Source organism: Amphibalanus amphitrite, unplaced genomic scaffold (genome assembly GCF_019059575.1).
Source record: "Amphibalanus amphitrite isolate SeventyFive unplaced genomic scaffold, NRLGWU_Aamphi_draft 000239F_arrow, whole genome shotgun sequence".
In the NCBI taxonomy this organism is placed as follows: domain Eukaryota; kingdom Metazoa; phylum Arthropoda; class Thecostraca; order Balanomorpha; family Balanidae; genus Amphibalanus; species Amphibalanus amphitrite.
This window is the reverse complement of record NW_024881734.1, coordinates 723,966-746,741: the sequence shown is the minus strand read 5'-3', so window position 1 is coordinate 746,741 and position 22,776 is coordinate 723,966. Positions and strand designations below refer to the sequence as shown.

At 52.2% G+C, this 22,776-nt stretch overlaps 1 protein-coding gene across 1 annotated transcript in view; it reads left to right on the top strand.

The window, feature by feature from the left end:
• Window positions 1-22,776, top strand: part of LOC122386080 — a 48,424-nt gene that overhangs the window by 16,892 nt on the left and 8,756 nt on the right. The window contains 10 exon segments of the mRNA XM_043374881.1: window positions 1,457-1,591; window positions 2,601-2,724; window positions 3,002-3,034; window positions 3,486-3,601; window positions 12,165-12,289; window positions 15,855-15,970; window positions 16,986-18,304; window positions 18,735-20,233; window positions 20,651-20,763; window positions 21,196-21,420. Coding sequence (XP_043230816.1) covers window positions 1,457-1,591; window positions 2,601-2,724; window positions 3,002-3,034; window positions 3,486-3,601; window positions 12,165-12,289; window positions 15,855-15,970; window positions 16,986-18,304; window positions 18,735-20,233; window positions 20,651-20,763; window positions 21,196-21,420 — 3,805 coding nt within the window.

Below are 22,776 nucleotides of genomic sequence, written 5' to 3'. Positions count from 1 at the left end.
GGGGCACAAAGGCAGCGGGAGTGACGCGGGATGGCCCCGGAATGCGTCACGACGTGACGCATTCCGGGGCACGTTCACTTCAGCTGTGTGGTTACGGAGGAAAAACCGAAACAGATTCCGAAACAGATTGTGCTGTCATACAGGACGTTGTGGTACTTATAGGGGAGATCCGTGTAAGACGCCCAGGGTCGGTAAGAGGCCCCATCGCTTTTTTTACCAAACCAATAATGTTATTTATTTTTTAATGTTCTTGTAAAGCAGAAGCCCTCTTGAAACAACAACTCACGAAACCTGAGGTATCAGGTGCGTCGCAGCGACTTTTGGTAAGCCTGTTTCTGTTTTTGCCCCTTTACTTGCTAGATATATGCATCTTTATCACCCTTATATATCTGAAAAAACAATGGCTATCAAATGCAATCTTATCTCATCGAAATTGTCACATGTTAGCTTCAGAATAGACCATGTTCTGGTGCGCTGCAAATGTCTCATAAACCATAAATATTGTGACGTTAAAACACTGCATTTTTTTAAGAGGCCCTCCCTTCGAGGATTATAAAACGCCCCCCGATAAAAAACGCCCCCGATGCTAAAACGCCTGCACCTTCGGCAGGCGTGGCATTCTTTTTTCAAGGAGTTTGTTTTTGTTTCTTTTTTTCTGTTTCTTTTTCTAGAGGTAATAGGTACAATTTTCGTTGGTCATCAGCGTTTGGTTGTGCTAGTTTTCGCATTGTTCGAGCGCTTTGGAAGTGTTATTGGTTTCGATAACACCGTATTTGCTTAGCTTTTCGAAATAAAAGGCCTTGCAGCTGTGTTCGCAAAACGTCTTTTACAAGTCGACTTGCCTTGTTAAACGCCCGAGGGGGGGGGGGCGTCTTACCATACCCATAGTGTAAGAGGCCCTTTTGCAACTTTTTCCAAAATGTTAAAGTTTACGGTTTGTGTACCCCCTAGATTCATTTTGAATGCAAATATGTATGGGAAAATGATGCATGCTCACAGCGCATGCACACGTTAGCTCTTAAATATTATCAGTTGTCTAAAAATAGCAACTGAGCTTAAGGGGGGGCCTCCTGCACCACTCTCCCCTATGCTATGCTGTGTCATGATTCAACCATTGTTCGGGGATGTTGGTTGACGGTCAATCTGATAATTGGACCGCAAAATGAATAGCATGGGTAAATTGATTTTCTGTAGTTTTTTGCGCTTTATGTTTTAGCATTAGGTATTACCTAGGTATACATCAGGTATAACTGAATGGCATGGGTAAATCGATTTTCTGTAGTTTTTTTTTTGCGCTTTATGCTTTAGCATTAGGTATTACCTACAGTTAATGTGCAAAGCATACACCTACGTTGTTTGTTTGGCAAATTGAACGATGCGCGATGCATCTAACATCGCTTAGTTAAGCTCCGTTCTGGCTGGGTCATTGACTGTTTTCTGCTGTTTTGCGTTGCAGGCGAGTGGCGGCAGCCTGACCTATGTCACGCCGGACGAGTACATGCGGCGACATGTGCACCCGAGGCCAGCGCGGGCCCGCAGCAGCCACCGGCGTCGATCCAGGGAGGTCTCCTTCTCCAGCGAGTCGCCCGAGGTGAGGAGGGGTGGTCAGAGGTACAGAGGTCACTAAGGTCACAAAGATTACTGAAGTCACAGGGGTCACATGGGTCACAGACCACATGGTCGCAGAAGTCACAGATCGCGGAGGTCACTAAGGTCAGATGGATCATGAATGTTACAAGGGTCACCGGGTAACAACCCGGTCACCAAGATCGCCAGGTCATGAAGGTCACGCTTCTAGTAGTGGGGTGTATAACGAAATTCGAGGACCATCTCATAAGTTTTCAGTGACCCAGAGAATGTCAAGTCACCTTTAATGACTTAGTATTTTATATTTGTTTTTCAATCGTGTTTTTCAACGATCACGATTAGCCCAGTTCACCTCGAATGTCGTTAATGCTGTTTCCAATTAAAAGCGCCCTTATTGTCAGCTATCAGGGTTTAAGCAACATCTCTTCCCCGAAGCGTTCATCGAGTCAGTGGGATGCATCGTTAGTTCCTGGTTGCGAGTCATTCGGGGGTGGACCGCTGATGTTTCCTCATCACAATGACCAGGGTGGGACAGAGCGGGGTAGAAAGCTGACACACCCTTTCGCGGAAGTTGCATTCCTTGATCCGCGACCGCCGAAGGTCACCCGTGGGCTTCTGTTGATTACCATCGATATTACCTTTCCGCCGTTGTATTCGCACTTACTCAAGGGCATCAGTAATTAAGCTGCCGCATTTTTATTATTTCCTGTGTCAAGCAGTGCAGTGGCCTGCTAAGTGCCAACTATCACGTGCTAGAGTAACCGCATGTTCCGTGCGATTGTCTCGTCGAGCCTTGACGTCTCGACCGCGGGCCGAACGGCGGTAGTGCAGCGTAGGCAGGCGACAGCTCTGTAGGACAACTGACAGCTCTGCTGAGTGCTGATGCACACAGCTATTTGACTGGCTGACAATTGACAAATCTGATAGGCTGACACAGCTCTGCTGGGGCGGGCTGACACAGCCCGTGGGCTTCCAAAGCTCTGTGTGTTGACACAACTATCTGTGTTTTGCAGCTCTACTTCCAGTCGGGCCGGAAGTACACACACCGCTCGTATGGAGGCCTCTGTCTCAGCATGTCCATAGTCGCCGTCATCGTGGCCGTTATAGGCATCGTGTCCGTTGCCGCCTACCTCGGAGGTAGGCAGCTGTTTTTCTGTGACGTAGTTAGGCGTTATTTGAGTTGTTTGGTATAACGTTGTATTAAGCGCTATTCATTGCAGATTTGCATATACTTGTTAATTCTTAATATGTTAACATGAATTAGCTCCAATATTTTGTTTCACTAAAAATATAGTTAGACGGTATCGATTACGGTATCGACTATCGATGAATTTCGCTGGTTCGCTCGACTTTATTATAAGACCTGTTTCTTGTTTCCTTTGAGTGAAACTGATTGAAATGTGTTTGTTTTCAGTCGCGACCAAGGAGGATAAACAAGCTTTACAATGTGAGTATCGATTAGCAGGCCGACAGGAGTAACAAAAACGAAACAATGGACGGGAAACAACAGGTGGCATACTTGCCTAATGTTCTTGCTAGAAGGCCATTCCCGATCATTCCCAATTTGTGTCTCATTCCCTAAACATCTTTGTCTCAGTGCACCAAACAAAGTAATGCAATGGCATCTTGTTTCCTGAGAGCCGTAGCCGTCATTTATCGGAGTTGTATGCTGAGAGCTCGTCGCATCTCACTTTGGAGCTCTATAAAGCCATTTAACGGGCCTCCCATTTCCGTCTGACTCACTTGGTCATTGAATTATCTTGTAAGTTGTAAAGGCTGAAACACCGCTAGTCTAGAATGTGAGCTTTGATGCATTTTCCGAAATCTGAATTAAGCGTGTTGATGATGTCTCTCATTCCATGCAAAGCCGGTGACCGGTGAGTTTTATCTGTCCACAGACGAGATGCAGTACGCGGGACAGTTCCGCGTTCTGCACGGAGACGTTTACCACCGGGAGCTGGAAGACGCGCGGTCGGACGACTTCAGACACAAGGCCGCTCGCTACCAGAGAATGGTGAGTGCTCGGGGCACTAACGGCGAGTTTATTGAGGAAGAGGACCGTCGTGGGAGGCAGGGACGGAAGTGGCCATCAGCTGCCAGGGCAAACAACGGCGGCCAGTTGGGCTTGACGGGACCAAACGAGACGGGCCACAGTCAATTTACATAGATGAATCGGGAAGTAGACCACTGCCATGCATCGTTGCTTGTTATCTTATTTTCCACAAGAAACCTTGACGAGATTTGTTAGGTGCATCACTGTGCCGCGAAGGGCTGTGATTTGTATTGGAGTTCACTGTAGCCATATTCCGATCCTGGTTCCGCCTCTGTGAGAGAGATTGATACCAAGCCCGTATGTTTGTCGGACCTCTGACGGAGTTCCGAATGCATGCCGCGGCGGCAGGCAGCCAGTCTGCCGCGCCAGCCGTTTACCAACAAAAAGTAGCGAATGCGGAGCCCCCTGCAGCGAGACGCCATTGTTCTGCTCTGTCCTCGGACGGGCCTTCGGTCTGGCCGTCCGTCTTACCGAGCGAGCGCTGTGACCGCATTGCGGTAGCGCCCCGCCTGCCTCGCCCTCCTCTCCATTCCACCATCTCCATAGTCATCCCGCAGCCCACTCCCCCAGTCGTGTCCGGGCGTCCCTGGCCGGCCAGTTGGCATCCCTTTCCTCCAGTTCAGTCCGGTATTGTCCAGTTCCGGCCCGGATCCATAGTTGTACGGTCCGTCTCAGTTCGGCCCGTCTCCGTCTCACGGTTCTACGCCCCAGTCCCGTGTCAGTACGGTAGGTTAGCACGGTACGCTTAAGGAACGTCTAAGTACGGTACATCTCCGTCTGAGCACGATCCAGCCCGTGCCGTTCTGTCCAGCACAAAGTCCGGTTTGCCCGCCCCCGCGCCGTCCCCCACGGTCTATGTCTCCACTCTCCAACATGATTACCGGTCCGCCTCCGTCTCGTCTGGCCCTGAGAACAGAGGAGACTGAGAGGAGACGAGGGTATACAGCGGGCCAATGCCACAACCCACCGGACTTACAAAGAGCTCCGTACTGCCGCTGTTGCTATCGCATCAGCGACCTTCTCTGTGGCCCCCATTTCCGCTGGTCTCCCGTGGTGCCGTCTCGGCGTTCAAACACCTCGCCGCCTAGTAAATATTCGCTACTTTATAGCTGCTAGTACCTTCGTCGCCTTGTCGCTGGTCTCGAGTGGTGCCGCCCCTGAGTCCTGAACAGCTCGCCGCCTGGCAAGTAATTCGCTACTGTAGCCGATACCGCCTTCGGCTTCGTCGCTGGTTTCACGTGTTGCTGCGTCTGTGTTCTAAACAACTCACCGTCTAACAAATCTTCGCTACTGTAGCCATCGCCGTGGTCGTCGTCGCCGCCACCGCTGTTCAGGTTCCGTTCATCCGTGACGGAGGTCTATAGCGACCGTCTGCCGTTGGCCGGGCCCGGAGCAGCAGCGACCGTCTGCCGCGCTCGGGCCCGGAGCAGCGGTCGATCTGGTGGTCAGGAGTTTACCGTTAGTAGGAGTGGTAGGTAGAGTGACGCCGCGCGGTGGCCTCATCAGGGAGAGACGTAGTTAGTTGGTGGAGCGGTAACATACCGAATTGTGATCACGAATTTGATTTTTGGAGATGTGGTCGGCAAAGCGCGCAATTACATATCAACAGGCTACAACAAAAAAAGCTGATAGAGATTGAGATGGTTATGGCTGAGTCTGAAGTGCGAACGTATATACGTTGAAGTTCTTCAGAAGTTCTCGCTTATCTTTAATTGTGTAATTGAAGTGAAATATTCACTTTTTATTTTAACGGTGGCAGCAGACCGTTACGAAGTTGCTAATAAATCAATGACAGGCAAGCTCGCTCGTATGCATGTAAGTAGTTAAATGGGTCATGACTGAACTGTCTTACCTCTGAATCGGCTGGTGCTGTTGCGATCAGTCACTATGAAACCACCAACCGATCACGAATGACAAACGGCTGACTGTAAATACAACTGCGGGCAGAAGCCGCCGGTTATTGGGGAGACAGGTCACGCTGGTTGAACGCTGTATATGTGCGGTCACTTGTTTACCCAACGAATCGAGTGTGTTGTTCCATTGTTTCTGGATGTGCGTGCACATTAGTTTATTTAAGGATGTATTTTTCTACTGTTATGTTTGCTGTGGTGTCTTTGTGAGCTTAAGCAATATTCGTTTATTTATTGATTCATTCGGCATAGTTTTATTCTGGCACTCGAATAACGATTGTTGTCGCCCTGAATGTGTATGGATGCGCCGGAATTACTTTATTACAAGGATAAACAGATTATAAATGTATAAGCACAGCACAGGCATTGATAGAGATCTGGTAAAAATATCTTTCAGCCAAACCATCATTCAGACAAAGCATACATCTCACATGGCCAGCGAAAGTGAAAAGACTCGAGCTATCGGCTGAATTTTCCCAGTACCTAACGGATGCAGAGTTTTAACGGATAGCGTCGTGGGAATGTTTGCCGATTGTGCAGAGTTTGGAGGAGCGGGCACTTCTGCCTGCGGAGGGTCGAACGGGCCGGACCGCCGCGCCGGTGACGGCCAGTCTTTCTGATCCCTTTGGCCTGCCTTCCGATCATAAACCGTCCGTTACACGAGGTCCCTCACCGATCAGACGATTCTATTGTGAGTCACACCTTCCGACCCAATTCCGTCTACATTTCGCTCAGATAAGATGAGATGTGTCCCGTCGAGTCCAGATTTCTGAGGATAAACAGGCCTCATGGTCATGTCTGTGTTCACATGACCCTGGCATTGCACTACTGATACGATTAAAGTGACAGCTAGACACTTAGAAAGCGATAAAAAATGCAGGCAGATGAATTAAACTCTGAATCACGTTTGTCGTTTTTTAAACAAGCGGGACTGCGTAGAACGTACGGTTATTTGCACAATTTATATGCAGGCTATAGTAAGATCAGTTGCTCATTTGTTTTCTCTGTCTGGGGGCAAAGCTTTTCAGTGGGAGTAGGTACCTACTTTTGCAATGCCTGGGTTCATTTACCCGTTAGGAATAAAAATCATCTCTGTTTCCTCTCCCTCCCTCTCTCTCTCTCTCTCTCTCTCTCTCTCTCTCTCTCTCTCTCTCTCTCTCTCTCTCTCTCTCTCTCTCTCTCTCTCTCTCTCTCTCTCTCTCTCTCTCTCTCTCTCTCTCTCTCTCGATTTATCCGAGGCATGTCCCTCTACTCCCTCACAAGGACAGCAAGAATATCAAAGCGTTATGCATGAGTTAAACCCTAACGGCCTCGTGTTTGGTGCATTGTCGAGCGCCTCCCAAATAGCGACGGCGTTCGAACATCTGGGAGCCGCCTCCCGCGCACCGAGATGACTCATTGGTCGCGGATCATCGCTCCGCTCAAGGGCGGGTTTTCTTGAGGTCGTGAGTGGCCCTGGCCAGCCGAGAGCTAGATTAAACGGCTCTGTCATCACCGCCGGCTGACCACAGACATACCACAGCGGCACGACGCCGCTAGATGGTACGGGGGATGGTCGGTTGAAAGGAGGGACGAACGGGTTGGGTTGGAGGGACGCAGCTAGACGGTACGGAGGACGGTCTTGTTAGGCTGGAGAAACAAGCAGTTAGGGTGGATGGACGGGATGAAGGAACAGTCAGGTCAGCTGGAGCTGGACGGCGAACTTACTAAGAGAGCCGGCTCTGAAATGCATTCGTGAACCAACCTCGGGGGATAAAGTAAACGGAACAGAATCAACCAAACAGCCATGCACATAAACGGAATTTTAACGATCCCGCTATTCGCCGTTAGCCACTCCTTCGGCTGTGTCCACGAACCGTTCACTTCCCTCTGCGCGGTTCTTGTGTACAACCGGCCGGCGGTATGCCCACCCTGACCGGCTTTGTCAGCCTAACCTTGACCGACGTTAACGATCGAGCGCAGACAAATCTCCGGGACAAACCGACGGATCTCCGAGAGCTATGCTGGTTCGATGGGATTGGAGACAAGCTAATGCGCCGGGTCGGATCATTGTGTCCGTGTTACGCGTCGAATGGGGCATTGGAAGCAACTGAGGAGCCGTGCCGCACAGCGTCTGTCGGTCTGAGATCCAAATTTATCATTTTGATAGGGTGCTCCCGAAATGCCAGAGATGACGATTGCTACTGTTCATGCTACCATGGTATTTTAAAATAGCAGTGACATATTTAAAAGTCAGGACGATTATCGCCGGACCGGCGCGGCCGCCCTTGCAATGGTCTGCGCCCTTGCAATGGTTCATGGTATTTTAAAATATTTTCTTACCTTCATTGGCAATGGTTAAAGCCTCGGAAGAGCCATAAAACAACATGGCGCGGAATCGTAAGTTGGTTCTAAGTCGATCCCGGATAATGATAGGTATCGTTTTGAGACCTTAGCCATGAAACTATTGACCGTAATCTCATGCCGTACACGACCTTGTCATGTGGATGTTAAAGGGAAATGCAGACGCTCAGACCTGATATCTTGATGGCTGAGGCTCAGAAACACTTTAAAGCTTAATACCGCCTGTCCCTGAGAAGCTTGGTTCACTAACAGCATCACATGGTATTCATAGCGATCTTTCTTTCATGTGATAAGTGATCATAAGCGATATATTATGTCAAGCAACAATGCAAAACATGTCGAGACGGACGATTACACAAAGCTTTTAGCAAAATTAATGTCCATCATTTCGAGCCACGCTTGCGTTTCTCTGTACTGACTCGACGCATACGTTTCACATAAGTAAGCATATATATATATATACACGCGTCAACATCAGTAATCCTCGGCTTATGAGGCGCTGATGTCAGTTCGTATGCGAATGCGATAGATCCAAATCCTTCAGATAGAACTGTGAGTCGGGCGAACCATCTTGTTGGACGGACCGAGCCCACCATCCCTCATTTCCACCCCCGAAGGCCGATGGCTCTCGTGGCGATCCGTGCCGGCTTACCAATACACCGTCAGCTGCACGGTGTCAGCACAGGTGTCGGTCCTTGAGCCGACTCCTGCCCCCTGCTGCCGCTGTTCCCCGTAGAGCCGCCCGCCGCCGAGCTAGGGGAGAGACCGTCTTAGCTCTAACTGAGGCCGCACGTGCCTTCAGTCTGAGCAGTGTACCGCGTTGGGGGACGCACGGGATAAAGTTCAAATATCGGTGCGGAGTTACATGGCTGTCTTTGGCGTGGGGCTGGAAGTTTGGGGGCGTTGGAACGTCTCGTGCTTAAGGGACAGCTGAATAGTGGTTTTAATGAGCTTTGTTAGACATGTTTAAAAAGTATGAGGTTATAATGATCATCAAATAAAGAATCCGTCACATAGATGGAATGCACTGCGTTAGTGCAAGACTCTTCCTAGAAAGTTATGGTTAATTATCAATCACAGCGTCCATTGGTACCTAATTACAATAGGGCTCCATTTCGGGGGATATTCGGCTCTGTCACACAGGATAGTCCGTGGGAGACTCGTGTACGGGTGAGTCTGAGATACGCGCCACGCCCCGGGGCTGGGGCGTGACAGACCACAGCAGGGCGCCGTGCGGTCACACCGCAGAGGTAGCGTGTGCCGCGGCAGACGCATAAAGCGCAGTGGCCGGCACCAATGGCCCACCGAGCGCCGGCGGGCCGACCGCAGACTGCAGGGCGTGCCGGTCCGCTCAGGGTCAAACGGGGATCGGTCCTGTGTGTGGAGTTACATGTATATGGAGTTGATGTGTGAACACACGAAGAGGTGTCTGGGCCGGTTTGAAGTGTGGGGCTTACTTGGTCGGCGTGGTTTTGAAGCTCGCAACCGGCTCCTCCGGTAGTTCTACGTTCTTCTTCCTCGTCTAATTTTGTTGTGTCCCACTAACAAGGTATTTCGGAGAAGTACTGGCCGCCGTTTTTGTCACTTGGGCACAAGGCTGAGCCGGTAAAACACGACCGGACTTGATCTCGGTCAGTGTTTCGGTACTGGTTCGGTGCGCCGTCTCTGTCTCGTCTTGCCTTCTTGCCATGTCCAACGAGCTTGGTGTCTGTCCGAGCTCTAGGTATACGCTGACCGTCGTGACGGCTCGGGCCGGTCCGTCCAGTGCAGCGTCTGGCCGGCCCGGCCCGTCTGACCGGCGCGGCGCTGCTGTCAATACCCGACCCGGCCCGATGAGCGGTGCCCTGACCCGAAACCGGCTCCAGCCAGGGAGCGGCGGCCGGCCAGACGTGTTTACGGCCGGTCGGCAGAGGTCGGCGGACGCGGAGTCAGGTGGACCAGCTGCTGCATCATCGGTGGTGTTTTAATTGTTATCCGTGCTACGGAGCGGAGATGCTGCCTGATTTCGGGGACTCTTGAAGTCTGTGTGGAATGAAGTATTTAGTTTCTTAGCGGTAATGCAATACAATGGCCGAATGAGGCTGAATTACCATGATGAAATGGGCTAGTTACTTACGCCTTTTTTGCGTCGAGTAGGTATATAAAATGAACCTCAAATGTAACTTAACCCTCGCCGGCCGAGGGGGTGCCGCCCCCCCCCCCCCCTTAGGGTTTTTTTTCGCGATAGCTCCGAACACGCTGGCGATAGAGAGCTGAAACTTGGCATACCTGACCTTTGATTCAAGCCGGATCTTTTGACACCAACCGCATTTTTGGGTCAGGTCAGATCACTGACCTATGACGTCATAAGTGAACCCCTGCACGGTCTTCAGATGTCGCAACTTCGCAACGCCGTCACTGCCAGAGAAGATGTCACAGGGAAATGAAACTTGCAGGATCTAGTATCCATTATGAGTCTCACAAGTTGTATATCTCGGATTTTTCCTAAAGGTCATATCAGGTCAGGTCGTTTTCGTGACCTCACCATTATAAGTCAATGGGGAAAAATGAAAACTGCTATTCTGGCTCCGGGAACGATCTCCAACTATCTCAAGCACACAGAATCGTGATTTGATGCACTCCTTGGAAGGTTAGATGCGTCACTTTTGCAATGTTGACCTTGCGTGACGTCATTTATGACGTCATCAAGGTCATATTAGTTTTTCGTCAATAACTCTTGATCAAATTGAGCTAGCGAGTCGGGGAAGCCACCAATGGACTCAGGAAGACCTGCCGAATCGAACGATATGCGACATGACCTCTTTCGACCAACTTCGTGACCTGGGGGTGCTGACCTGACCTTGACCTGAGGTCAACACCCCAAGTTGACCTGACCCGAACAAAAAGTATATCATTCGACGCGCCTGAGCGAGGCAAACATGATGCTGCCAAAATCGCGGCTCTGCGGCCGTTTTTTGCGAAGTTATTCACCAAAAACTGAACCGTACCTTGGGGCACTTGACCTGACCTCAGAAGTCACCGGTTGACCTAGGACCTTAAAATCGGGTACCAATCTCTGCGTCTCGTAACGGCGCACACGCTCGTTTTTTCCGCGACGCGCTAGCTCCACCAGGGGCGAAACGGCGAGGGGGGGTCGTACCCGCTCCCCCCCCCCCTCGGCCGGCGCGTGTGTAGAAAACCAATAGGTCCGGCGAGGGTTAAGCCTAAACGGCATAAGAATGATGCATTAATTGATGCACAAATGGATACGACCAACAAAAGATTAACGATCAGTTAAACTGAAAAAGTATCGCTCACGTTTTGGTCATGTTTCTTAGTCGGAAATTCCGCGTTTCGATGCAGCATCTTGCTGGCAGAACTGTAGCATCGGAACCTCTCAACCTTGCGAGACAATATCTGTCAGATATCAGCGCGGCGCTCCCATCTTAATCTCGCCGAGCCGACTGCCAAATCGGGAAAACTCGACCGGCCCACTGACCCTGACCAGCTTATCGATTAGCTCCGGCCGTCGGGAAGTCACGAAACCCCGTTATTGGCTGGACGATCAGCCCTAAGTTTCAACTTTCAAATTCTAGTCCTCGAAAGGACTGGCCTTGTCTTTTCCGACAAGCAGTGTCCACAAGAGACTCATCCTTACATTTCGAACATCACATCCGCACTTCTGCCTGAGCCACATTTTAGCAGTGACATATTTAAAAGTCAGGACGATTATCGCTGGACCGGCGCGGCCGCCTTTGCAATGGTCTGCGTTGGGCTGACGAGCAGCCGTCAGTTGGTCTTGCTTGTATCAGATCAGCAGCCGTCTCTGTAGTCCCATGCACTCTTACCGATCCGAGCGGTGGCCACAGGTGGAGCCGTGCGGCAGCCTCGGGAGGGTGTTGCTTCATGGACCGTGTGTATGTGTGGCTATCGGCGGGTCTGGGTGTATCGCCTCTAGCGCGAGATTCTCCGTGGCATGGTGCCAGACGCCCAGCTGGGAGTCGTGAGCGGGGTAATATGTCGTGAGGCTCCTTTTGTGCGGATAGACGTGTGAAATTGGATATACCTACCCCGATGACGACATAGCTGATACTGGATAGATGCACGCCGTCTGATTTGCAGCGCGTGGTGCTGGCATGCGGTTGCTAATGCAATTGCTAATGTTCACATGGTACCTACTGATACCGTTGCTGATGTTGCTTATGTTGTTGTTGATGCAGTTGCTAATGCTTCTGATGTAGTTGCCAATGTTGATTGCGCAGTTACTGACGTTGCTGTGCTGATGTTTGCAGCTGGAGACGCTGTACGGAGCCAGCTCCGTCTCCGAGGCGTTTCGCCATGTGGACGTGCACTCGTTCGACGGACAGCCGCTGACGGTCTTCTTTCGTCTTCATCTCGACAGAAGGAAAATACCCAGGTAAGTACGGTAGTGCACATTGCACAGCTGAGCCATGTCGCCTGCATCTAGTGACCTCTTTTCTATGAGAAACTGATCCACGACATGCTAAACGGTACGGTAATCGCTGTGAAAATATGTCAACTGTTCCGAATAGCATGGCTTCTCGAAATTAATATACCTTTTATGACTGCTTAAACGTGGGCTTTTATATCCCCAAACCATGCTGAACCGCTTATTCCCGTTCCTTCAAGAAACCGCCTGTGATGCAAAGTATGATGGTCTTCTTGACCTTGGCAATAACCATACTGATTAATTGAACTATTTCCATTAAGCGTAGCTTGTACATTTTTTCTCTTTAGCTCGAGCATTGCAACACTCGAACCAGATCACATTATATTGCTTGTGTTTAATAGTGGTTTGCTTCGGAAATGCGAAAGCCTTCACGATGCGATGATAATTCTGTCAATCATTTTGTCTTTTCTACTGGATGACATTTCGTGGCATTTTCCGGTAGATGTTGATGGCTGATAATTGATAGATATCTTCTAAGTATTTGCTGTCTTTGCACATATGCAACCTCTGTCGAGTAGTGATTCGACTTAGGAACTGGATTGCTATCGTCGAGCCACGCCCAACTTCGTGTGACTCAGGTGGAAAATTACTTTCGTGATAATGAAGAAAGTGGCACAGTGCAGTCAGACCGTGACGAAAACCCATTACGGTGGAGCGTCACCCACCTGTTATTACAACCATTAGCGAATAACTGCAGGAAGCAAACCTAAGCGTCAATATTACGCATGCAATTATTTGCATTTCGCAACGTTGCTGCATGCACATTAGCGGGATGCATAAGATTTGATGTCTTGTTTGCTAAGCGACGTGTGTAGCTGAATTTGACAACACCAATGTGGTTTACTGTTGTAGCGCCGCATTTATGGCATACATTGCAGTCATCAGCTGGCTAAGAGTGGGTCGTGAAAATTGGCCTTCCTAAGCATCAAACCGACAACAGAAATATGCATATCGACTCTCTAACAAGCGAGTCATATTTCACTGTCTGGTAAGGTCCAAACATGAGCGAGAGTTGCGACATGGTGCCGCGCCCACGAGCGGTTTCTCTCGGTCAAGTGCACTGGGTCAGCGGCCCATACCGGCGCGGTCAGTGGCGCGGTTGTACGCGGTCCATTCCGGTCAATGTCGCGGCACGCTGACCGCTGCGGTTTGGTCAGTCTCCCAGCGGTCACCGCGTGAGAGCGCCGCCCGCTCGCGTGACCCAAGGTCAGGGTCACGGTGCGCCGTCTCAGAATAGTTTGCCGTGCCGCGAGAGAGTGGGCTGTGCTGGGTCGGTTGTCAATCGGCTGCCGGTTACTGCTGCTTATTGGAATACATATGTAGACACGCCCGGAAAAGGAAAGAGGTGACGCACGCTAGTAAGTGACGGCACTTGCATACCCCTGCCACATTTATATGTTCGTCATCAATCTTAGTAGTTGTTCCGTGAATTATCGCCGCTGTTACGATTGCCGTTTCCTAAGTAGTTCTACCAGCCCTGCACCGAGGCGTCTATCTATGTTACGGTGATTCACTCACAATGGTCTCCAAAGCGTTACCTGAGCAGTGTCAAATGCACATTCGGTGCAGGCTTTTACCGTTATCAGTAGCACGACTGTGTAGTTGAACTGCAGCAGAGCAGTATGGCTACGCTGTCTGCATTCCTTAAGCTGCAACAGATGTTGACGCTGCTATGCATTAAAGCCCTTCACCACTATAGCCTTAGCGGGATGCTCATTTTGGACGTGCGTGCATCCCTTGGGAAATGGAGCATACTGGCGATGTGTTCTAAGCCTGAGACTATTTGACGCCAGCTATGTTTTGCGGCAAAGTCGTGACCTAAATGGCACACTGTGCAGATGATGCTGGAAAACCGACGATTTCATTTCTTGTTTAACTTCTACATTCTATTCTATATCTAGTTACATTATACCATTATGCCATTTTTTACGTGATGCGCTCACATATGCCCGAACTCCATCAAGCAATACCTACATTCGGTCACGGACTTAAGTCCTTACTCAATGCTCGATACATTTCCATTTCGGTCGGTGGTTCCATCCTTGGTACATTTACAGACAAAGACTATCCTATCATGATCGATGAGTTTCCTTCTTGATGGTGTGTATTTGACTGGTAATTCTGGGTGGCATTATTCTAACCGTCCATCACCCACCGGTTGATAATCATTGTTCGGACAAGTGACGACTCCGAAATAATCATTGGCACCTGCTAATATCGATCGGAGAAAAGAAATTGGTAAATTGGTGCTACTCTTCTGTGCGCAGCTGCAGTTCCCCGCGCTCTGGTGCTATTGTTCTAACTTGCGATGCAGTCTCCCGTCTGGTGGTATTGGCTTGTGCTGCGTTGTGGTTACCATTCGGTTTATCCAATGTCATATACCATTGGGCATTGGCATTCTCTCTCTCTCTCTCTCTCTCTCTCTCTCTCTCTCTCTCTCTCTCTCTCTCTCTCTCTCTCTCTCTCTCTCTCTCTCTCTCTCTCTCTCTCTCTCTCTCTCTCTCTCTCTCTCTCTCTCTCTCTCTCTCTCTCTCTCTCTCTCTCTCTCTCTCGCTCTCGCTCTCGCTCTCTCGCTCTCTCGCTCTCTCGCTCTCTCGCTCTCTCTCCCTCTCTCTCCCTCTCTCTCTCTCGCTCGCTCCCCCTCCCTCCCCTGCTCTCTCTGTCCCCCTTTATCTCTCACCCTTCCTCATTCGCTTTCATAAAAATTTGCATATACCTATCATTAGGATATGCTTAATAATTTCGTATCTCGCCTTCTTTAACACTGGAATGGTCAGAATGCCTGGGCTAATCTTTCCCTTCCCGGCTTGCTGGTTCGTTTTACCGAGTATCCTTTATGGGAGTCGCGTGCCAGTCCTACCTTGCCGCTGGTCTAAGACCGAAGGACGTTTACCGGATTAGATCATAAAGCCTTCTCGCTGTTGCGAACTGTGCTTTATGGCCTCACCTGTACCTTTGTTTAAAGTGGGACTCAGTTTACAGAGCATGTCCTTCACCGTCTTATCCGTGAATTTCCCGCCCTGCAACACTTCACGAGATAAAAATGACCGCGCCAACGGCAGGCAGGCGTCGCGAGCGGCTGAGATTGAGCTGGATCATCTGTCCGAATCTGCGGTGGTAGCGCGGCCACCATTGCCCCATCGCGGCGGCACCGGTGGCTCAGCGGCGCCTCATCCGCACATGGCAGCTGATCGCCACGGATTAGGGACATGGCTCCTGGAATTTACGACCCCTGACCCAGCAGAGAACACCCCTGGCCGGCCCCCTCCCCGCAGATGGCTTACGGACTTGCACCATAGATGCTTTTACACTGAGTATACAGAACACTTATCATCAGTGGCATAAATCTCGCCCGGCCGATATCTACCGCTTCTATAGTTGCCTGCGGCGCTCCCCGAATCTCCCCCTAACATGTTATGAGTTGGACCGTTATCATACTGTAAGTGTGTATAATAATGTTTTTGCTCATGCATAGATGTCCAAACCCTAACATTTACGTTTGTTTGTATAGGTCTGTCGTGGACACGGAGGAGGCGCTGAGGGGCGTCCTGACCCAGGAGGTGATGGCCCTCCAGCCGAAGGCCTTCCGAGCGCTCCAACTCGACATCAACAGTATTCACATCTCACGTGAGTTGAGCTCGAGACTGAGCGGCGTTCGGTTCGTGGGAGCTGTGTTCGCCGAGAAAGACGCCCGGTTGTGCGGTCGACTGATGTCTGCAGAGTCTCACCACTGGAGTAGCTCACCGCCGCGAACCGGTTTTTGGTTTTTGTTTAACGCCCATCTACACCGAAAACAAGCGCCAGTTGTGTAATTTTGGCGAACGTGTCAAGGATCCTGCAGGGGATATGTAGTTGCAATATTGCAATAAGCACCTCTTTAATCCATTTCTAATGCTCCTCAATTCGACCTCCCGCCATGAAGGAGTCCTTGGGTGCCATTTAACTGCCGCCGAATCCTTTAGCTGCCGAGTACGCGTCCTTCACCCGCTATGGTTTGTCCATGTCGATAGGCTGGCCTGTTTAGCGCCCGGTCCGATCAGCTGGGTGCCCAGTCATGAGCCGGCACCGCTACTGGGTCAGGTGTGCTGTGCGCATGCGCCGCCGGGACAGGCGGCTAACTGTCGGCAGTGCTCGGATGTGCAGCGGAGCGTGGAGGAACGTGGTCTGCCCGGTACCCCGCCCCCTTATAGACGGTGGTCCGACAGACAAACTCATCAGTGTGTCACCCTCTGTGGTGTCCAGTTGAGTTAGTTTCCAGATTGCTTTCTGTTATCATAATGCTACGAATCACGATATCGTGATATATTTGTATTATCATATGGCATGACACCGTAATCATACAATCATGTCATAAAATGCATGATGCAATAATCATAATCATCGATCATCGTGTCCTCTAGATTTAAACCTGGAATACCTACCCTATTTCAGCTTTCCCACGTCTCGCCATCGACTGATATGAAAAGCTATTGTCTGTTGCCTTTTCAATGGTATTGTCTAGCTGTATCGTCTTGCCTAATGTACAGCAGACAAATGTCTTGATGGCCTTTCGCATTATGTACATTGAGGGTACCTCTGTGACTCACTGTATACGTCGTCAGTTTAGATGGTATGGCATGACACCATGTTTTTTGTCTTTCAGGGGAGAAGAATCTACCTGGATTGTCACCTGTGCTGACCTCGGACGTGAGCTCGACATCGGGCCAGCCTTCAGGCGGCTCGTCTCAGTCGTCCTCTGCCAGTCCGGATCACCGAGCACCAGGCGGCGTGGCGACCAGCGGATCGGGTTCGGACGTTCACCAACTGCAGGACTGGGTCCGACCGCCCCGCGTCGGCTCTGTGATGCTGCAAGGACAGGGACCTACCGGAGATGCAGCGGAGACGGAGTTGGGAGAGGAACCGTCTCCCGCACTTCACGGCAGACCCATCACCGAGTATCAGCCCTCAGAGTACGGTGACTTCCCTCCGGCTCTGGTCGGCCGCCGGTCGGACCTAGCGACGGCCGCCTCGGTGGAGTCGCACCTCTGGGGCACCGGCGGCGTCTCGCAGCTCCCGGCGCGCCCACCCCGACCCCGACCTCCCCACGGTGACTCGGCAGGGGCCGGCGTCGTGCCGTCAGCTGGTGGTGACCGGGCGCGGCCGGCGGCCGGTGCCGGGTCGCGCCCGGCGCCGCCCGAGATCGTACCGTTCGTGGACAGGCCGTCAGTGCAGTTGCCGGAGTACGATCGTACCCCGTGGAGGCCGGTGTTGCCGTCTGGAGATGAATCGTCCCCGGGGCAGCGGGTGGCGGCTGTGGGCCCGTCTCTACCGCTGGCTCCCGGGCTGGGTGAGACTCAAGGCGGCGAGAGCAGTCCTCCGTCTCAGACAGGACAGGGCAGTGTCTGGGATGAAGAGGCTGAAACTTACCCGGAGGAGCATCGACGCGGCCCAGACCAGTTTCCAGTGAAACACGATTTTTCAGCACCAGCTAGTCCGATGGATCCTGTCCAACCCAGACCAGATGCAATTGAGTCAAACCCTGAGACGGATCTACCTGCTCCGTACTGGCCCAAATTTTCCTCCGCGAGTTACCGTCCCCCTCCGCGACCATCGCGACCTCCGGCCATCCCTTCTGTGGCCTCCTTCCTCCCAAGCCCCGACAAACTGGGAGCAGGACTCCTGCAGATGCTCTCAGAGTTCGTACTGGCGAGGACGAAACCCACAGTGCTGTCCAGGACCGAACCAAATGAGCAGCTGGTGACTGGGCAGTCGCAGGCTGTGACTGAACAGTCTCAGCCAGTGACTGAGCAACCAGAGCCGGAGACGGAACTACCGGATCCGGAGACGGAGCAGCTGGAGCCGGAGCAGCTGGAGCCGGAGCCGGAGCGGCAGGGGCCATCAGACACCAGCGACCAGATGGATACAGAAGAACCAGCGACGTTGCCGCCGCTTACTGTCGTGCTGAAGCCTGCTCCCGCCAAAGTAAGAAGACTTCTGCTGATAAGACATCGGCTGGCACTCTGTCTGGTGCGAGCGTGAAAACAGTGGCTGAACAGTCATCAACCACACAACTAACAGAAAAGATGGCTCATCAGCAGTGCCAGATATCATTATTACGTTTAGCGCCGTCAATGGTACACCTTCTCATATCAAGAGGCTTTCTGAACAACCTGCCGCATATCTTCCAGACAAACTGGTGCGCAAGACTCTAACCATTGTCTCCAAAAATGACACAGAAGACAATCCATACGTAACTCATCCTTCAGGGATCATCAGCAAGTCTCCGTTTGGTTCCTCTGATCTGCTGGATCCAATGTCGCCAACAACAGCTTCGCCAATAGAAAAGGAACACCATGCCGACTTTCATGAGGTCAGCTCAATCGTGTCACCGCCCAGTGACCCCTTCGGTCAGGCTGGTTTGACCGAGGACGGAGACTTCGTCACCACACCTGACGTAGTGTCGTTCCAAACAGTGCCACCACACCTCCACTTCCACACCGGTCCGGGAGGCGTTCCAGCGGCCTGGCCGACTCCACCAGGCACGGCGGAGGGAGCTGTACCGGCCCCGGTGGGCCCGTCACCTCTGGGCACCACCTGGCCAGCAGAGGCAGAGGGAGACTCTGCCGCCGTAACCGTCTCACCTGAACAGGCCTGGGAGCGCGACGGGCACGTGACCAGGCCCTTCTTCCGCCCGGTGACCTCATACTCAGGGGTGTATCCGCCGAGCCGGCCGAAACCACCGTCCCTTCCGCATCCAGAGTACCCTGCTGTAGGCGATGAGTCCAACCCTCCGTCCTCATACTATGATACCAATGAGGAAGGCGAGGAAGACTACTTCTACTACGACACTGAGATCTTCACCGGCAACGATCCCGTACACAGCATTTTCGACATGTTCTCCACCAGGAAGCCATTGGTGCTGGATACAGACATCGTGACCTCGACTAGCGTCAGAGAACGGTCGCTGGCGGAGGGACGGGCGGCGTCAGGTCTGTCGGAGGGTGCCGCCCAGAGGAGGGGGCCAGGACGGAGGAAATACAGCGGCAGAGTGCGGAAAGACGGCAAGGAAAGCACGCTGAAAAAGGGAGATGGTGAGAGTGTTCCAGTGTTGAACGGCGAGGCTGTGAATGAAGTAAATGTGACCAGTGCAAATCTGAGACATAAGCGGAGTTTGGCGTGGCTGCGGCTCAACTACCCTCGCGAGGACCGGCCTGATATCTCGGAGCCCTCGTCGCAGCCGCGGTCTCGGCTTTACGCCATTCGGAGATTACCAAGTCCAACCCAGACACCTGTCTCTTCACAGAGACCTCACCACCCTGCTGAGCCCGCTGACGCCGACCTCAGCTCCGCCTCCGGTCCCGTAGCGGCGCGGCGCGTCCGACGTCCCTTACACAGCTCCCAGTCGGTGGCCAGTCTGGCGGCTCGTCTGAGGCTGGCTGCTTCACCCACCGAACGCCCTCGGCGCGGTTCCCGACACCGCCTACCACCCAGAAGAGAGAAACTCGCCGATAAACTGATGCGATTCCGTGGAGTGCGTTCACGGGGGATCTTTGCGACTACTGCTCGGCCTGAGCGGCGCTGGAGACTGGAAGGCACCACGCGTCTTCCCAACAGCGCTCCGATTCAAGTGATTAAGTACGACGAGGGAGCGACGGTGGACGATATTCTTGATAGGATTTTCGAGACGAGGCGCGAGTTTGAGAGCTCGAAGGAGAATGAGGTAGGCTCGTCGGACGAGGCGGCGAAGGCTGTGACGGAGAGTAGTTCCAGTGAGCTGTGGAAGAACCCTGAGGCGGACAGGACTGAGTGGCAGGGCTCCGAGAAGATGGAACTCTGGTCACCCGTAAAGGAGAACGTCCAGTGGACCGGCGAGGAGCACAGTGCTATCGACCAGGTTAATCGGATGGGCTTGTTGGAGGAGACAGACTTAAAAGCACCATCCGAAATGACAGTAGGTCATCACTCTGAGGATAAAACCGGAGACAGCGGCAGCAAGGCGATAGGCCAGCACACTCGGAACCAACAGTCCGTCCGCCAGTCCGTCTCATCACCCGTCCTTCGCGTCCCTCACGTCCAACCGCTCGCCCGGGACGCCCCTCCTCCCGCCCGACCTACCGTCCGACTCATCCCTCCACCACGGCACCCACCACCGTCCGTCCCACGCAGAAGTGGCGACCGGTCCGGTTCCGCCTTCCAACCGACTCGGACTGGCCCAGGGTGACCGAGCCTCCCCGACTGGCGGACAAGCTTAGTCGTTTGACTACCACCCCGGAGCCACCGCTGGAGGGTAGTGGGTGTATCTGCCCGGCCGGCCCCGGCGGCGGCCAGCACACAGCTGGTGGTGGAGACGGATAACGAGGTGGGCACTGCGGCGCACCCCTCTGCCGTGGTGCCGACTCGGCCGACACTGGCGTCCCTGCTCAGCAACTACACCTACCCCGGTGAGTCGCAAGGCGTCAGCGGCGCAGGGATTTATGTGGTGTTGAAGCTACATGCAAAATTGCATTGTAATGGGATATTTCTTGGACGGGCAGTATTACTCAATTTTTCTTGGTTTCCCTAATTGCTCTGATGTAGTTCATGTTTACGTCAAATACGGCTCTGTATTCTTTTGATGTCATCTCTGTTGTTTGGGGACAATGTAAAAGTGATCGGTCAACTTCATTATGAGCCTTCTTCCGAGTACGTACCTGTTACATAATTGCACAGATGTAATGGCACAAAAATGATACACTGGCACTAGAGGTATAACGTTCTTGTTTTCCCCAATGCTCTTCACCCCTCTAGACTTTCTCCCCCTAGAAACGAGGGGGTGTCTAGAAACCAATGGTGAAACTTGAGCGCTTAGAAACTAACCCTTTTTTGTTCCAGAGGAGGAGCTGACGCCGCCGGGTGCCGGCTGTCCGGGGACCAGTTCCGCTGTGTCTCCGGCGAGTGCATCCCGCGCCTGTCCCGCTGTGACCTGCTGCGGGACTGCGCCGATGGCAGTGACGAAATGGTCTGCACGTGCGCCGACCGGCTCAACGCTCAGTTCCTCGAGAGGAAGATTTGCGACGGCATCATCGACTGCCACGATAGTACAGATGAGCAATTCTGCGGTAAGAAAACGCCATTACAGACAAATGGGTGCGGTACTTTGGGCGTGGTTGGGAGAATCGCAAGCTCGCGAAAATGTCATAAGTTTGTTGACACGATGAAAGCTGTCTGTCATGAGTGATTAATGCTGAATTAACGGAGTTCTGTCATGTTCTGGTAACGCTGATTAACACTTGCGACTCATTTTCTAGAAGTTAATAAGACACTTGACAGGCACCGGTTACCTAAAGGCTAAAATTATCAACTGTGTGATATGTAGATTGTCCATTGGTTGATCTGTACTCCTCAGCGATCCCCAGTACACTGTGGATCCGCTTGATCAGTATTCAACACCACCCTCCTAATTTTGCCTTTGTTAGGTTAGATGTCCATGCCTGCTCAGCGCTCAGCTCTTGTCCAGGGCCAGCTTACCTACCCGTATGATTCGAACCGAAGGCTGCGGTCTGCTCATTGTTACGGATTACCCTCATATCTCCCCAGATCGACAGCCTGACGTCATAACGTCCTTTTCGATGTAATAACCGTGTTCACAAGACAATTGGAGCTGTATGAAGTTACAGTGTCAGCGGTGCATGAACTCATCACTTACAGCCATTCTATCTTGTTTTGTCGTTTATCTTAATAGCTCGGAGAATCTGCGGATAACACCGTTGTCATACAGCAGACGCTGACGACAAATCCTGGAATTGCTTGCGGTGTCTGGCCGATAAGGTCGCCCGGTGAAGCGCAGAGCGGCACATGACACCATCGGTCTCTGTCGCCGAAGTAAAACTCTCCGTACAATCGGACGGCCCTGACGAGCGGGACCTTTTTTGGCGGCGCCCACCTGATGGCCATGGCCAGGTCAAAATCGTCATTCCGGTGGGCAGAAAGTATCGCTCACTCTCCGGATTACGCCTGACGAATCCCTCGCTCTTCTCCGTCCCTTCAGACTGGTACTTACCAATCTGGTCAGTTTGGTTGCACATACTCCAAGAGATTGTCGTCCCCCCCCCCCCCCCCACAGGTTTGTGTCTGTGGACCGGACCAAAGTGTGTTGTCCGGACGCTAAAAGTCTGACACCCCCTGCCTGCAGACTTGTACCGTCCCAGTTTGTTTGTTTGTTTTGTTTTGTTGGGTTAGGCCCTTTCGGTCCAATGAGACCATTTCAGAGCCGGGAGGATGATAGGATGTAGGGGGAGACATTGGTCTGGGCAGGCACCCTAGTGAGTCGCCGGGGCTGAGCCCGTCCAGAGGACAGGCCACCCAGCCCCAAGGCACTCACTGCACCCGGCTACGGGGTGCGCTCCCTCGGGAGCAGCGGTGCCGCTCCAAGGGAGCAGCCCGCATGAGATAAAGTTGCCTGTCCAGCCCGGAGG